Source organism: Rousettus aegyptiacus, unplaced genomic scaffold, assembly GCF_014176215.1.
Source record: "Rousettus aegyptiacus isolate mRouAeg1 unplaced genomic scaffold, mRouAeg1.p scaffold_m13_p_19, whole genome shotgun sequence".
NCBI lineage: Eukaryota > Metazoa > Chordata > Mammalia > Chiroptera > Pteropodidae > Rousettus > Rousettus aegyptiacus.
In genome coordinates this window covers 2,273,006-2,288,571 of record NW_023416294.1, presented here as the reverse complement: position 1 = coordinate 2,288,571, position 15,566 = coordinate 2,273,006, and the positions used below count along the sequence as shown (strand labels likewise).

General features: G+C 56.3%; 1 protein-coding gene across 8 annotated transcripts in view; it reads left to right on the top strand.

Moving 5' to 3' along the window:
• SHROOM2 (shroom family member 2) overlaps positions 1-15,566 on the top strand; it is a 106,091-nt gene that overhangs the window by 78,285 nt on the left and 12,240 nt on the right. For 7 of the 8 annotated variants that reach the window (XM_036235687.1, XM_036235692.1, XM_036235693.1 and 4 more), the window contains 2 exons: positions 9,930-10,913; positions 14,899-15,420. In XM_036235687.1, the coding sequence (XP_036091580.1) occupies positions 9,930-10,913; positions 14,899-15,420 (1,506 nt within the window). The remainder of the gene's footprint in view (positions 1-9,929; positions 10,914-14,898; positions 15,421-15,566) is intronic. The other variant, XM_036235695.1, reaches the window with a different exon arrangement.

Sequence of the window (15,566 nt, the reverse complement as noted above, 5' to 3'; positions counted from 1 at the left end):
AAGGAGAGAGAGAGAAAGTCATTCTTGATAAAATTGTAATGTGGAGACACTGCAAAGTAGCTATTTGGTTCAAGGGGCAGGAGTCGCACAGATCGGAGCTGCGGGTTGAGACGTGGTTTGATCCAAGCAGTTGAGAGTTGAGAAGAGAGAGTCAGGGGCTGTGGGAAAGGGGAGGGGCTGCTCGGGGGCTGTGGGAAAGGGGAGGGGCTGCTCGGGGGCTGGGGGAGGGGCGAGGCGCTGCGGTCTCCGCGGCTTAGGGGGGGGCGGGGCGCGGGGACTTTTCAATAGCGATCATTGTGCAGCCGCACGGTTGGGCAGTCGGGGTCAGCCTGCAGCTGCTTTGTCCACTTGGCCTGAAAGCCTCGCGCACAGCAAAACTTCCGGAAACACTCCTTAGCTGGTGGGCGGGTTGCACTCCTAATGAGTGTGTGATGAGCCCAAGAATAGAGATACGTGTAAAATACGCCGTTGCATTTTTTTTTTTAACTTCATCTTTTCCTCTGACTCTGTTCTTTCTGGCTCTGGAGTTGAAGCAAGTATCCCACATATTATGGGAATATTTGGCGTAGTTCATCGATAAAGCTGTGTAAAATTTGTGCAGTGGGCTTTCCTGTATGATAAAAAATTGCAAGACAGCCGAGTGTTTGGGGGCCCTAAAAGGGCAAGGCTGTGCTGGTTGAAGCATGGAAGTGTTGCAGACGGGCCCCCCCCACCATCCCCACCCCCTGAGGTCGGCAGTTGGCAGTGGGGTGACGTGAAATGCAGAGGCACCTGAGTCGGGGTAAGTGCCGCAGCCTGCGGGAACTTGCCCATCAGGACGCAGCAGGCTCAGGCAAGCCAGCTGTGGCGAGCGTGGCTGCGAGACGACGCTGCGCTGCGGGCAGCCAGGCTCGGGGGCTGCGGCACGGCCGGCCTGCAGCGCCCTGAGGGGCGCGCGCGCACCCCGGTAAGCCCCCGCGTTCCTGGGGCGCCCCGCCCCCGGCGGGCCTGGCCTCCTGACCCCTGCGCGCCGGCAGGGGGCTGCCGGTCCCAATGCCGCTTTTGTTCCTCCAGCAGGTTGTCAGCTCTGCCGTGCAGGGGGGTGAGGTCCGGGCAGATGTTTATTGTTCTGCGGACCGGGGCGCAGATTGCGGCTCGCGCTTCGCACGCGCGCGCGCGCGCACACGTCCGCGTGCGGGCACGCGCGCCCGCAGGGAGACGCGTGCAGCTTCTGCAGCTCGGCCGTTTCGCATTGGGCTGAGAGGGCATGAGAACCACAGGGCCGAGCTCGGGGCCCTCAGTGCTGCCGCTGGGACCCGCAGCCCTCGCTCTGCTCTGCGGAGGCGGGTGCTGCCCCCTCCCCCTTTCCCACCGTGAGGTCCGCAGACCCGCCTCCCCCGCGGGAGGGTCCCCCACGGAGGCTGGCTCAGCACCGCAGCATCGCAGGGAAGACCCATCTTCCCGGCTCTGGTTTTTATTTCTCCACGGCAGGAAGAAATAATAAGCGTTTTCACGACTGAAGTCTCGAATGTGGATTTTGGAAGGAAATGGTGAGTCAGCTACATTGAAATGGAAAGAAAGAAAAAAAAAAAAGACAGCAACCAGGTGTGCATGTTTACTCACGGGAAAAAAAAATGCTCTGTGGGTGAATTCATACCCAGCCTGCTAATTGCAAAGAAAAATGTAGATGGGGCAATGGCATCCATGGTTCTGTGTATTTTCCAGTTCCTGGATTTTGCCTCCTCTGGTGTGGTCGTGACCGTTCGAGAGGCATGGCATTTCTCCACGGGCTTCGCTGCACGTGTGCTGGCGTTTTGTGTGTGTTTTTTTTTCCTTTTGAATGCTGATCAAAGAAGCAGGTTATTGCTCATTGTGGCCATATCTTTAGATGATACACATGCCTTTGCCAAGGGTGCTTTTGTGTGTGTGTGTGTGGGGGGTTTCACATGTGTGTGTGAGCACACACACAGCGTGGCCCTGCATGTCCTCACTCACAGGGGTAGCAATCATTTCGACATGCCTGCGTAGTGGCTATCCTAGGCGAAAGGTAAAAATGAAAAGGAGCTTCAAGAAAGGTTTTCAGAAATCTCTCTGACAGCATCTATATGGTAATTAGACCGCTCGCTGCCTTCACATTGTCTGAAGACTTATAGACCGAATGAAAGCAGAATCCTGTTTTAACATGTCACGTAAGATAACTGAAGGCTTGGTACAGATGTGATGAACGGTTAACGTATTTCATTTCCTTGCACGGCAGAATCTTTGAGGGCAGTCTATAAGTATTTTTTACGATTCTTTGCAGAAGAGTATTTCCCGGAGGGTAGAAACAGGGCCGTCTCTATGCTTTTGTCCTGCGTGGGGGAGAAACATTTTACACGTACACACACTTCCCTCAGGGAATAATATCTGCAGGGCATAGTGTCCTTCAGAAGTGCACGAACAAAACACCCACACAAGCAGTTTTTTAAAAAGAGTACCAGAAATCACCACGTGCGTTGCTGTGGACCGCGTAAGTTGCATAGGCTTCTGCCGCCCAGCCGGGGTGACAGGTGACCCAGAGAATGCATACCCACTGCTGCCTTTTAGGATGGACAGGCTGGCCGCCTTTGAATTTTCGAGGTTGGGGGGAGCTATTCTTTTGTGTGGCCTTTAGAACACCTTTGCCTGACTTCCACAGCTTTAGCGGTCTGCCTCTTCTGTGTATGTCAATTGAAGAAGATCAAGGTCAGGGAGACCTTGTGGACGCAGCTGGGGCTTTGTGTTCGCAAGTTCAACTCGTCTTGACCCAGTCACCGGACACTTGTGTTTTGTAGCTGGCTTTGCCTGCAGCGGGTGGGGTCGTCAAGTCCTTTCTGGGAGGTTTGTGGACATCCCTGGATGGCCGAAGAGATGCTGGAGTTATTCAGTACTTCCACCTTTAAAAATTTGCAGAATCCTTTGCGTTAATTCCCTGAAGTTCACAAAGCCTTTTCTACGTGTATATCTTGGGCCCACTAGCACGGGGACCAGGTTCTACAACAAGCCAGGCGGCCCTTACGTGGCTGGATTCATAAGCTGGTTACGGTGTGGCCGCCTTTTAATCTGGTGGGCTCCTCCAGCTCAAACCCCCTCTGATGTTGACGCGTCCTGGCCTGCTGCAAGAAGCCAAACCCCCGTCGCTCATTAACTTTCATGTCGCATGTCGGGTGCGCCCACAATGCGGTGACCGAGGAATCCCAAGGAAGCGTGGACTTCCGGGCTGGGGGAGGGGCAGTTCAAAGCCCGCCCTCCCCACCCAAGCCTGCATGGACGTGACCCTCCATTTCTTTGTCCGTGACATGAGGAGTATGCATTGCATGATTTTGAAGGTCCCTTTCAGCCGTAGTAGTTTTTGATTCTTAGAGAGAAAAGCCAGGCACTCGAGTTCCCCTTAAAAACCACACACTCAGCCCCGTGGGTTGTGTTGTGTGGCTCATTTGCTGTCAACATTCGTTTAAAATAAAGACGTGTGAATATATATGAGAGACATGCATGTAATATCTTTGAGATCCGCTTACAAAAAAGACGAGCTCTTGTCGGCAGACTCAATTTTCTGCCTGCAGGGTTTTGCCGAGGCAGTGGTCTTGCCCTTGACATTCAAACCTACTACACAGTTCTCTGTGCTAAAGCCCCAGAAACTCAGCTGGTAACAAATGGCGTTCTCTTGGGTATAACGTGCAGGATATTTGTTATTTAATGACATTGTTTAAAAAAAATCTAGCAAGTAGGTCCTTGAATGTACTTGAAGGCCATTCAAGGTGGAATAACTCAAATTCTTGGAAGATATTTAAGATTTATACATACGTGTATGTGTATTTATTTATACCTTCATGCATACACGTCACATAGATGTATTTATGAGATGGTTTGTATAGCAGTAAAGTGTATAAAGTAAAATTTCATGTATAGTAAATACCTGAAAACTAGTGGGAAAATAATGCATTTCTAAATATAGTTCAGTTGAGTAAGGATAATCAGACAATAATCTGAGATGTGGAGTTTTCAGAATTTTGGGTCACATGCAGTTGTGGTACACGAAAGACAGCTGAAGCCAATGATTTTCTCTTAATTTATGGAGATGATATACTCTTATAACTATATTTTGAACTCTTTTACCACAGGAATGCCTAAAATGCAAAACAGTTCCTTATTTCATAAGCTCGATGTATATTTTTGAGAGCTAGGGTTTATACTGATCTGGGGTTACGGGTTCCTAATTAAAACATTTTTATTAAAAATGTGTGGAAGTTCTGGAAAGCAGACTGAAGACGTTAGAAATCACCGTCAACTTCACCATCCAAAGACAGCACTGTGGAAGGCTGAAGTGTATCCGCTTCGAAGTCTTTTTTTCAGTGCAGATATTCAGTGTTACATGTGTGGTCACATGCGTGTTGTATGTAAACGGCGCGTTTGTTTTTACTTGTACACGTGTGTCCAGTGGAGGGAGATGCTGTGGACATTTAGGGCTGTTCCCAGTCTTTCACAGTGATAAGTAAAGCCACAGTGAACATCTTGCAATGAGATACTCGTGCTCAGACATGCCGATTTCCGTAGGATAAAATTCCAGGCATGGCATTGCTAGGCAGGCTTGGGGAAATAGCCCCAAGTCACTCGGTGTCCATGAAGTGTGTGCTGTGTACGTCCACCCGCCAGGAGCCTAGGACAGCCATGCCGCTCCCCAAACTGTGCGTTAGCCATTTACAACATTCCGTGATTTTTCTGGCAAAAAAAAAAAAAAAAAAAAAGTCATTTCCTTTTTATCCAGCTGGAGGAATTGGGCATGTTTATGTCTTCTCGAGCTGTTGCCGTTTCTCGTTTGTTGCTCGCCGTTTGCATCTCGAGTTCTCTTGGCGGGGAGGGGGCCTTTCTTGCCCCATCACTGTTGCCGAGGCTGTAAATAGACCCCTGAGGTGTGTTATGTGCTTTTTGAACATTTAGGGTTGGTTACGGTTAGGTTATTATTATTTTTTAACTATACAAGCATGTTTAATCGTGTTCTCCTTGCTCCTGGGGCTTCGTGCAGTCCGACCTGCGTTCTGGTGGCTGCCGGCTCCTGGTGGTTTGTCCTTAGCATTTGTGCTGGTGAGAGGGTGACCACCGGGCCTCTGTGGGCATGACTGCCCTGTGCGGTACGACCGCCCTCTGAGACGCTCTCCAGTGCTTTGCAAGGAAGATAAAACTACGAGGGAAGAGAAGACGCCGGGTCCCGGAGGACGTGTCCGCGGTCGCAGAGAGAAGGCAGGACTCGAAAGAGGCATATCGAAGCCCTCGCGCTGGTCATCGGGCCCCTGGCTCGGGCTCGCGCACTTCAGGCTCCTGCTGCTTTCTTGCTGCTCCTGGAGCCTGGTAATGGGGTTGTTTCTGCTGCCGGAGTGAGAGGCGCCCAGCTCGCCTGACTGGTGATGTCCCATACATCCTGCCGGGCCAAAGGACAAGTAAGCCGGCCGTGGTTTTTAATAAATAATTCTACGTTTCACAAAATCAATGTTGCTCACACGCACAGCCAGCAGAAGTGTGCTTCCTACACAGTGACCCCAGATAGCAGATGTCGGACTTGAGGGTCGTTCACGGCCGTGTGGCTCTGAGCGAGGGCGGCGCCTCCGGGTCCCCAGCCCAGCTGTCCCGCGAGGTCGCCTAGCCCCGTGCAGACAGCCGAGGCCTGGATCCCGGCTCCGCCACGTCAGGGCCGACAGGGTGCCGCTGGTTTTGCGTGAGCTGCACGTTAGTACGTCGCGTAGTCTCTGAATGACAGGAGGAAACAGCTCGGTGTTGTGCTCCGCGGCAAGGTCAGCTCGCGCGCTCTGTCCCCTCCCTGCTTGTTGTCCGAGGGAGGCAATTCCTGCACAGAGCTCCGGGGGCGGCACGGGGTGGGGGGCGCAGCGCTGTGGGGTGTTGCCGGGAGGTGTGGCGTTGCCGTCACTGACGGACAGCTGTTTCGGGTCGGCTCCAGCTCAGGACAGCCCTCTGCTGTTAAATGCCCAGTCGCCCAGTGCCACGCATGGCTGCTGGGGAACCCCCCCCCCCCCACACACACACTCACACACAGATCCCACCTTGTCCGCCTCTGCCTTGGAGGCCACCCCACACGGGGGGCGTGACCTGCGATCGCCCAGACGGGTAAGGAAATGAAGCTCCCTGAGCCCCGTTGCCTTTCCCAGTGTCACGTAGAGCTGGGGTGCGATGCCGTCACTGGGGTGTCTGCCTGACAAACCCCCGGATCAGACACGGGGGGCTCATGCTTTCCAGCGGCCCGGATGCTGGAACACGGCGGGGCGGTAGCCTCCGGCAACACACGCGTCAGAAGGGGCTGTGCGTCCCTCTCCGGCACTGGCTCCCCAGGGACTGGGACACCCCTCGCATCTCACTGACGTCCGGAAGAGTGGGACATTCTTCGTTCTGCGATGCCGGAGATAACGCAGAGCCCTATTTACAACACAGCAGTGAGTCAAACCATGAAACAACGAAAAACGTATCGCGAGGGTTCGCGTGCAAGGTTTTTTCATGGAGAACCTCAATAAATCCCTGTATCTCAAAAAAACAACAACAACAAAAAGCAGCCTTCCTTCTTACCATTGTGCACAGTGCCTGAGAGCAGCAGACGCAGGAATGTGCCCGACGCCGTTCAGGTGACGGCGTGACATTGTGCACGTCGCCAGGACCTGCCAGCGGGGCCCTGGGGAAGATACCCTGGCTCCCCGGCCACCGCAGGGGCACGCCCAGCCGGTGACGAGAGTGTGGACAACACAGTGACTGGCACAAATGACACATCCTCGCTGGGTGTGGCCGAGCCCGCAGGACTGGCGTCTGCGTGACAGAGACCCAGTGCGCAGAGCACGGTGGAGGCAGGGAGCCGGAAGCCGAGACCCAGAGGAACGTGCCCAGCGAGGGTCTCGTGTCAGGCACGTGGACTTTGTCAGTGAAACGCCACCTCTCCGACGGGCAGTCCACACTGAGACGTGGGGCTGGCCGGCCCCATACCGCGGTCAAAGATGGAGTCCGTCTCCTGCCCGACAGTGGCTTGTGCCCTGTCGTAGGCTGTTCGTGCGGCTGAGCATGATTTAATGTGGCTCTTCCTCTTGCTTTTTCTTCCTCACTTTCCTTTTGCTTTGCTTCGAGGCCTCGGTTGCAGACCATTCGCCTCTGCTGCCTTTCACGGCGGCCAGCCCCCTGAGGACAGCGCGGCCCCCCGCTCCCTGTGGCAGGTCTGGGGTTGCCCGGCCCCTGGAGCCTCGCACTGAGCCCCTCCGGCCGCCCTCCCTCCCTGCCTCCCACCCGGGGCTGCACACGCGGCTCTCTCCTTGGTAACATGTCATTAGCATGTCCTGCACGACAGTGAACGACCAACCCAACCTGAATATCAATTTCCGGGACTCTGGAATGCAGCTGCCTTTTTAATTTTCCTTTGTGTGGCAGGAGGCGCTCAGTTGCTTTCGCTGCCAAAATCCTTAAGTCATCCTGTTTTATTGCTTTTTCTGCTCCTGGATCTGCCATCGCCATTAGACTGTCCTTAAAAAAAGAAACGTATTTACACACACACACACACAACACACGTGCAACATGCATGACACAGGCGCACACATAACACATGTCATCCACATTACCTACACAGTGGCCACTCGGAAATTATTAATTGGTAGAATCCCAAATTCCCATTTTTGCTCCTTTCGTGACCCCAATTTCATGAATTCTTATCAACCGAGATAGTAAAAACCAGTCAGTGGTTTTATGGGGCTTTGACTTTGGAGATTTCGGGGGAGGAGTCAAGAAGAAATAAGGGGGTAGGTGCAGACTCTGCCCGGAAGTCGCTGTGCTCCTGCGAATTGAATGGGAAACACAGCGACCCAGACCTCCACTCCCCAGGGAACGGAGTGCTCTGAAACTCTGCCAAGGGTGCCCCCTTAGGAAGACGGGAGGAGCCCATGGCGCCCTCTGACCGACGGAAGCGGGGCGCCCTGGGCAGCACGTCTGCTCTGAGCCATTTCCTTCCCGGGCGGGGGCTTTGCTCCCATAGGTGACTTGCCTTCCATTTCTCCATAGACCTCAAGAGCCCGTCCTGGCTAAGGCACTCTGAGCTGCTTTCTAATTAACACATTAAATGTGGATCCAGATGGCCAGAGGCACTTAGATTTTAGCTGTACGTTAGCTAATTTAATTCTCCGTTTCTATGAAGTGGTGGATGTTTCTTGAGCAGCAGGTGCGTTTGCATCAGTCTGTGGGTCCTGGATGTCAAGAGTTTTAGCAGGAGAAAAAGGAAGCGTTCAAGTGCACCTCATGTCTTTGAAACAAAATATTGGGGAGGCGTTTGTGAATTGTCATGAGTTAGGTTTTACTGTCCTATGCGGCACAATGCCTTAAATGGAGGGGAGATGGGGCCTTCCCTTCTCCACACAGGCCATCTGAGCTGTGAGCCCTACCCCTCAGAATCTGGCCACGTATAAATGCCATGCTGTATTTTGCAACCACACGGCTGCTTGACTGTGTATTCTCTAAAACAGTGATTGCTACATTCAAGTTATTTTGATAACTTCTAGTTTCTCTTAATCTGTAAAAGAAAAAAAATCTAATTTCCCAAACTAGGTTAACATTTTAAGCTCTGACACTTGGCTGTTTGGTCACAGCTTGTTCTTTAAGCTGAGGCCGTGGCCTCAGCCTCCTGGAGGCAGAGAACAAACCTGCCCTGGTTCAGTGTCGTAGGGGGACTCAAGTTCTCCAGTCCTGTGCCAGATGCCGAGGACTTGCAGCTCTGGGGCAGGGTCCGCCTGTCTCTCTGCTTGGGGACGCGCAGGGCGGCAAGCGAGGCCTCAGCTGGCTGACAAGGGCCCAGGGGAGGGAATTCGGTGTGATCTGGGTTCTGTTCTGGAGCGTCCATTGAACCTGGAGGGGACCTTTTTCCTCAGGACATAGCAAGAGGGACATACATGCACAGGGCACTTGACTTGCACTACGTGGCCCGGATAGGGTCGGGACATTTGTCATGCCTAGGCCAGGTATGTGTCCCAGGAAGCAGGCGCACTCCTGGGCCCTCAGGGGCTGCTGGATATCCCGGGCAGGTGTCCTGGGCGGCTCATTAGTTAAAAGGTTTCATCTGTTACTGGTTTCATCTCTTACCTACTGGTTCTGAAGTTGCTGCCCTTGTTCGAATGTAACAATTAAGAGCTTGTACTCCTAGTAGAAAACAGCTCCTCCTTTGCCTGGGAGAGTCGGAGGCTCGTTTTATTACTCTGTTGGGTTCGAAAGAGCTGTGTGTCGGCAGAGGCATGGCTGGCTGGTTTGCTGCAAGTTTGTTAGCCCATGACCTTCGGCCGCAGCTCAGCAACATGCGTGTGAAGCATGCATGCGTGTGTTCTGCAGGTGTATTTATGCGTGTATGTATTTGCCTGTAAATATGTATTTACCTATCATGGAAAGATAGAAATGGATATGGAAAGATCATGAGTTGTTGCAGCTTCCAACATAAAGTCTGTTTTTTTTTTTATCTTAAATAATACACTACTGATTCTAAAGGTTTTAATAAATTTATTTGCGGCCAGTCTTAGAAGTTCCGAGCCCTTTGTGTGTGGCAATTTACTGACGTGAGCTGCATAAAAACACTGTTGCAAGACGAAATAATTCTGATAGAGCTGCATATGAGAACTTGCACGATGTTTTTAAACGTGTAAATTTTGTTTTCATGGAGTCTGTGAGCAACGTGTGTATCTGATACGCATGCGCGTGTTTCAGTATCTCCCGTCCCGCTGAACGACACGCCAGTATACAGCCTCGTGGACTCGATACCTCGCGTTAGGACTTGCGGGGGGGCGGCAGGTGTGGAAAGATGTGTGCGGATGTAATTCCTAAAGTGGCGTAAGGAGATGAGCCAGATCGGGGTCTAGTCCCCGTTCGGGAAGATGCCAGCGGCAGCCGTTCGCTCATGTTTGTTTGTTCTCCCCCAGGCCAGCACATGCCCAGGGTGCGGAAGACGGGCCAGGAGCGCCGCGGGGCGCACGCGACGCGCCGCAGGCCCCTGAGCAGCCTCGCGCCCCGCCGGCGCCACAGCTGCCCGCGGACGGCCCCGGCCGCGCCGCGCCGCTGCCCGGCGCCGACCGACGCGCGGAGCCCCGCGCAGCCGCAGACGCGCCGCGCGCGCCGGGCCCGGCCGCGCAGGCGCAGAGCAGCCGCCCGGCCGCGCTCGCGCCGGCGCAGGGCGCGTGGGCCGTGAGCGCCGCCCCGCCCGCCGCGAGGCCCGCCCCGCCGCCGCCCGCGCCCAAGCAGGCCCGCGGCCCGGCCGGCGCCGCTCCCGTGCCCACGTCCGCCCGCTTGGTCACGCTCGGGAGCACGCTCGTGACCGCTCACCTGATCACGCTGGGGAGCACGCTCGCGTCGGCCCACGTGAGCGCATCTGCGACCGCACCTGTGGCCGGCCACCTGGGCGCAGCTGCGGGCACAGGTGCGGCCAGTCTCCTGCGCGCAGCCGTGAGCACGGGGGCGGCCAGTCTCCTGCGCACACCTGCGAGCTCAGCCGCGGCCAGTCTCCCGGGCGCACCTGCGAGCTCAGCCGCGGCCAGTCTCCCGGGCGCACCTGCGAGCTCAGCTGCGGCCAGTCACCTGGCTTCGCCCAGCCAGCCGCTTCCCGCCCCGTTGCCCGCCACCCTGGAGGCGTCCGTGGACCGCCTGTCCCTCTCCTCCAGCGCCTGCACCCCGGCGGAGGAGCCGGGTAGTGCCCAGCCCGCAAACGGCCAGAAGGCCCCCCGCGAGCCGGACGGGCAGCATGTAGACGAGCGCGCAGCCTGTGCCAAGCCGGAAGCCCTGCCGCCTTCCAAGGTCCGGCCCGCGCCCACGTCCGCGATGGAGTCTTCTCGCTCCCCTTCCCCTCAGTTCGCCCCCCAGAAGCTGACGGACAAGCCTCCCCTGCTCATCCAGGACGAGAGTTCAGCCAGGTACTGCCCTGGGGTGGGGTGAGGGGGGGGCTCAGGCAGGGTTCTGCATTTCGAGCTCCCCGTGTTTCGTGCCTCTCTCCCGAGGGTGCAGGAGGGGCGCCTTGCTTTCGCTCCAGGCCTTGCTTTTTAAATTGGTTCTGGGAACAACCACGTGGGAGGAAGCAGCCCCGAAAGTGCGTTGTATTTGTAGTCAGAATCGAGTTTAACTCCAGCATGGGACCTTCAGGCAAAGTTGATGTTTTTTGTAATGCCCAATATTTCTGTATTCCTTCTCATTTAGATCTTTTTACATGAAAGAGCTGAGCTGCCATATAGCCTGTATTAAAGCATGTTCACGGTGCTCTCCTGGGAGTTTCCGGCATGGAGCTGTCTGTCGTGCTTGTTGAGATGGGGGTCGGCGTGGGCAGGCAGGGGTGGGCCCTGGGAGATCCTGACCCCTTAGCTGTTGGCACCTCCTGCCTGAGAGCCTTTAACAACAAAGACGGGAAAAATGCACAGGTTTCCTCTCACTCTCTACGGCTGGTTCCCAGCCTGGCGGAGGGCGGTGTTGCCCCGAGGGGAACATGTGGCCTGCCTGCAGACCTGTCGGGGTATCGCCACTGCAGAGGGGTTTCCTCCTGGCATCTGGGGGAGAGGCCAGGGATGCCGCGAAGTGTTGTTGCACAGGACGCTCCTCCCAGCGAGGAGTCACGCGGCCCCGAAGGGGTATGTTGTCTAGTGCAGTAGCCAGCAGTCACATGGGGCTATACGAATGCAAGGTAATGGAAAGTCAAAAGTAAAATTCGTTCCTCAGTGGCACTGTGTGTGGCCAGTGGACAGATCCGCGCTCTTTCCACCCAGAAAGTCATGTCGGACCTCCATGCTGTAGCTTCTTGAGCCATTTTTTTTAAGCTTCAAAATAACCCAGAGGACCGTACAGATACTGTCCTGTGTGTCTGCGTGTGGCATCGTAACCACGCCTTCATCTGCCTTCGGCTCTGTGCTTTGTGTCGATCGGAATGCAAGACGCTGCTTCTCGGCCTGTTGGCGAGGGCGAGGTCAGAAAGCAGACGGTGCTTCCGCTCGGTGTCGGCGAGTTGTGGAAGGAAGGGACGGCCATCGAGTGTGGTCCGTGTGCTGGGTCGTGGGGAGGAGGCTGTCGCAGGCAGGCTGGCACGGGCCCCTGCCTTCCCGGCAGCCGGTCCCTCCCAGCGTGGCGGGCTCCACGGAGCAGCAGGGCACGGGCTTGGGCGGCACTCACCGCCCGGGTTGGCTCGCGGAGCCAGCAGCTGCTTTTTCTATTTTCCCGCCTAAAGCGACTGTCGCTTTTCCTAACTGTCTTTTCCGTGAGTTTGAGGGAGATCTCAATAGTCACGGCACATACTGTGGGGGTCTGGGGAAGCCAAGTTCCCTCTCATACAGAGCTGGATGAAATGCCCCTGTCCCCCAGGGCCCCTGTCATCGGTCAGTGCCGGGAAGAGCCCGCGGACTCCCGGCGACATACAGGACGAACCGTAGCCCCGTCCCGTTTCCACGGTCAGCTGGCTACAGGCGGGCCAGCAAGCGAGGCCTGTCAGGACGGGGCCTCAAAAGCTGCCCGTCCGTGGGCACAGCTCAGAGACACTCCTTGTCCCGACTCCTGGAGACTTCGATTCGTTGAGCATTAGCCGCCCACCTCACCTTCCTCCTGCCTGTTCCCTCTTGGTCATGAGTGCTCACGGGCTCACTGTTCACGGGGAAGCTAGCCACGGTGCAGTGTCCCCGAATCCAGCAGGCGGGTGCTGCGCAGCCCGTGTGCCTCAGGGATGCAGAGAAAAAGCAAATGAACGTCCTCTCGGGGGGTGGGGGGGCGGGTCAGAATAGGCATCCATTCCAAACGCATCCACTCCTGTCCTAAACCCAGGAAGCTTCCTTTTCCATCTGGTTTGTTTGTTTTTAACTGCAGAGTGGAGGCCGTGGCCATCAGCAGCTTCAGTCACTGTCAGTGAAAGTCAGAGATTTGATTTCTCCGGGCAGTGTTTGCAAGCGTTTTGCGGGAGCCTGGCTCTGGGCTTGGCGATGCGTGAGTGCAGGGAGCCGGGAGGGCAGCTCTGGGTCCCTTGGACAGTCCGATTATTATTGTCCCCTCGAGCATCATGTTTGACAGTCCCGTGAGCGGGTCATGTAGTTTTTATCAGACCGAGAATGGCATGCAGGCTGAGTGGCTCCCAGGAGTGGCTCTGGGAGCAAAGCGGGGCGCATGGCGATGTTGGGGGCCGGGCCCCTGTGGGCCGCAGGTGACTGACCTGGAGGGAGCCGCTCTGTGAGAATGCCCATGTCCCGCAGAGGTCACCAGGGCTTGGCACACCCCTCCTCTGTTCCTCCAGGTCTCGCTTTTCCACTAGGCCTTGATGACATCTGCTTGTGGTAAGGGCTGATTCACTGTGTTTTCTCCTCGTTTTGAAGTAAAAGTTCATCAAACTTTTTTAATGAGGCAGTCTGGACAGTTTTCAAGAGGAGAGACGATTTGTGCTTAGATATGACCAGGAAGAGACGTTTTGTTGGAAAATTAGGTCAGCCTGTAGGGGACTTGTTTTCCTTGCTTGCTCTTTGTTTTTCCCCTAAATACTTCCTCCTCTGGAAATCGAGTTCATCCAGGAATAGAAGAAACAGGCTCACTGAAAAGCCCGTACCTGAGGGTCAGGGCTCGAGCGTGTGGAATGAAGGGAATGGAGAGGGTGCTTGTCTGTTCTTGCAGGCATGAGACGCTGGAATTTTCCCTCTGCTGTTGAGCAAATCTAAGTGGTGTTTTCCGCATACTTAATTCGCCTCTCGAAATAGCTCACGAAGGAAAGGTATCTGAGCACCTAGATTAAACACGTGGTTGTTTCCGCTGCAGGAGCAGAAAAGACAAAATTGTTTCGTTGTAGCCTTCACACCACAGCCTTAGGAACAGAGAAGAAACTGTAACTGCCTTCAGGGCCCACCAGCCGGGACAGCAGAGCGTCCCTGGTGCTCCTTAGAATTAGATCTGTCAGGGTCGCCTTGTAGATGTGAGGTGAAAGCCCCCGAGTCAGAAGTGAGCTTGCAGTTTGTGATCTCAGCTTGTTCTGCCTCTCTCTCGGGCACCAGCAGGTGGCACTCTTTCTCCGATTCGTCCTTTAAAAACACTTGGGACAGGTGTTTGTCCCGGCAACCCTCCTCCGTGGGGTCGGGGGGCCAGAGCCGTTGGTCGGGTTGTCCTAGATGCAGGCCGCTCCGGTTGGCTGGACTGGTCACTTCCACTTTGTGTTACCTGCAGCCCCTCGCACCAAGAAGCCCCCCCCTTTTTTTTTTGTTAAAGGACAAGTGTGTCCTGAAAATATTTTACGTGAGCCGCTTGAGATAACGGCGAAGCAGTGTGCCCCGTGCTGGTGCCCCGTGCTGATCACTGGAGTGAGGGGTGTGGCTTGCAGTGTCGGGGGGCGGGAGGCAGGGGCAGGGGGACCCAGGGCGCGCGGCATCTGAGGAAGCTCGAGGTCGGGGCCAGGCGCACGGTGGCGCCCGTGTGCACGGCAGCCACAGCCGCTGCCCGCGGAGGGCCTCCCGCCGCCCGGGGCTCTGCGCGGGCACCCGCCCGCTGTGGGAAACCCTGACCTCGGCGCCGGTGGTCGCGCTGTGAGAAAAGCCTCTCCGTGTCCCCCACAAAAGACCGTTGAGCTGAGCAGCTCGTCAGAGTCGGCACTGTCACCGATGAGAAAACCCACGAGCGTGGGTGCCCCCTCGGGCTCCTGTGGGCGCGTGGCCGACCGCTGGAAAGTGGAAGGTGTCTGGATGCCAACAACAGGAGATGGAGTTCAGGGTGCCAGGGGGCCCCCCATCCCGGGACATGCGGCCCCAGGGACCCCCTCCAGCGGGTGGCTGCAGGCGCTTGCGTCAGGGTTCCCGTCTGTAAGGGGGGCGAGGGGGCCGGCCACGTCCTCACCCTGGGTGGGGGTCTGGCCCCAGTGCCCTGCGCCGTCTCAGCCGCCGGCTCTTCTCTCTGCAGGATCGAGCGGGTGATCGACAGCAACACCACGGTGAAGATGGTGCCCATCAAGATCGTGCACTCGGAGAGCCAGCCCGAGAAGGAGAGCCGCCAGGGCCTGGCCTGTGCCGCCGAGCTGCCCGCGCTGCCCAGCGGGCTGGAGAGAGACCGCATCAAGACGCTGAGCACGTCGGAGCATTCCTACTCGCGCTTCTGCGTGTACAGCCGCCCGGGCGCCGAGCCCGAGCCCCAGCCCCCCGTCCAGCCCCCCGCCGCCGGCGACAGCCGGGCCTCCCCGCCTGAGCTCAGCTACGTGAAGGCCCGCGAGAAGACGGCAGAGGACCTGAAGTCGGAGGAGCTGGCCCGGGAGATCGTGGGGAAGGACAAGTCCCTGGCCGACATCCTGGACCCCAGTGCGAAGATCAGGACCACCATGGACCTGATGGAGGGCATCTTCCCCAAGGACGAGCACCTCCTGGAAGAAGCTCAGCAGCGCAGGAAGCTGCTCCCCAAAGTCACGTCGCCCAGAACCACGGAGGAGAAGTGAGTAGACGCTGCCGTCCGTTCCGCGTGAGGCCGTGCACGGTTCCGCCAGCTCGTCTGGGACTTCACGGAACAGGGGCACATGCGTTCAGGTGTTTTCGTGATTGGTTTTGGAGGGACAGGTTTTCGTAAGGCTGCCCCTGGTG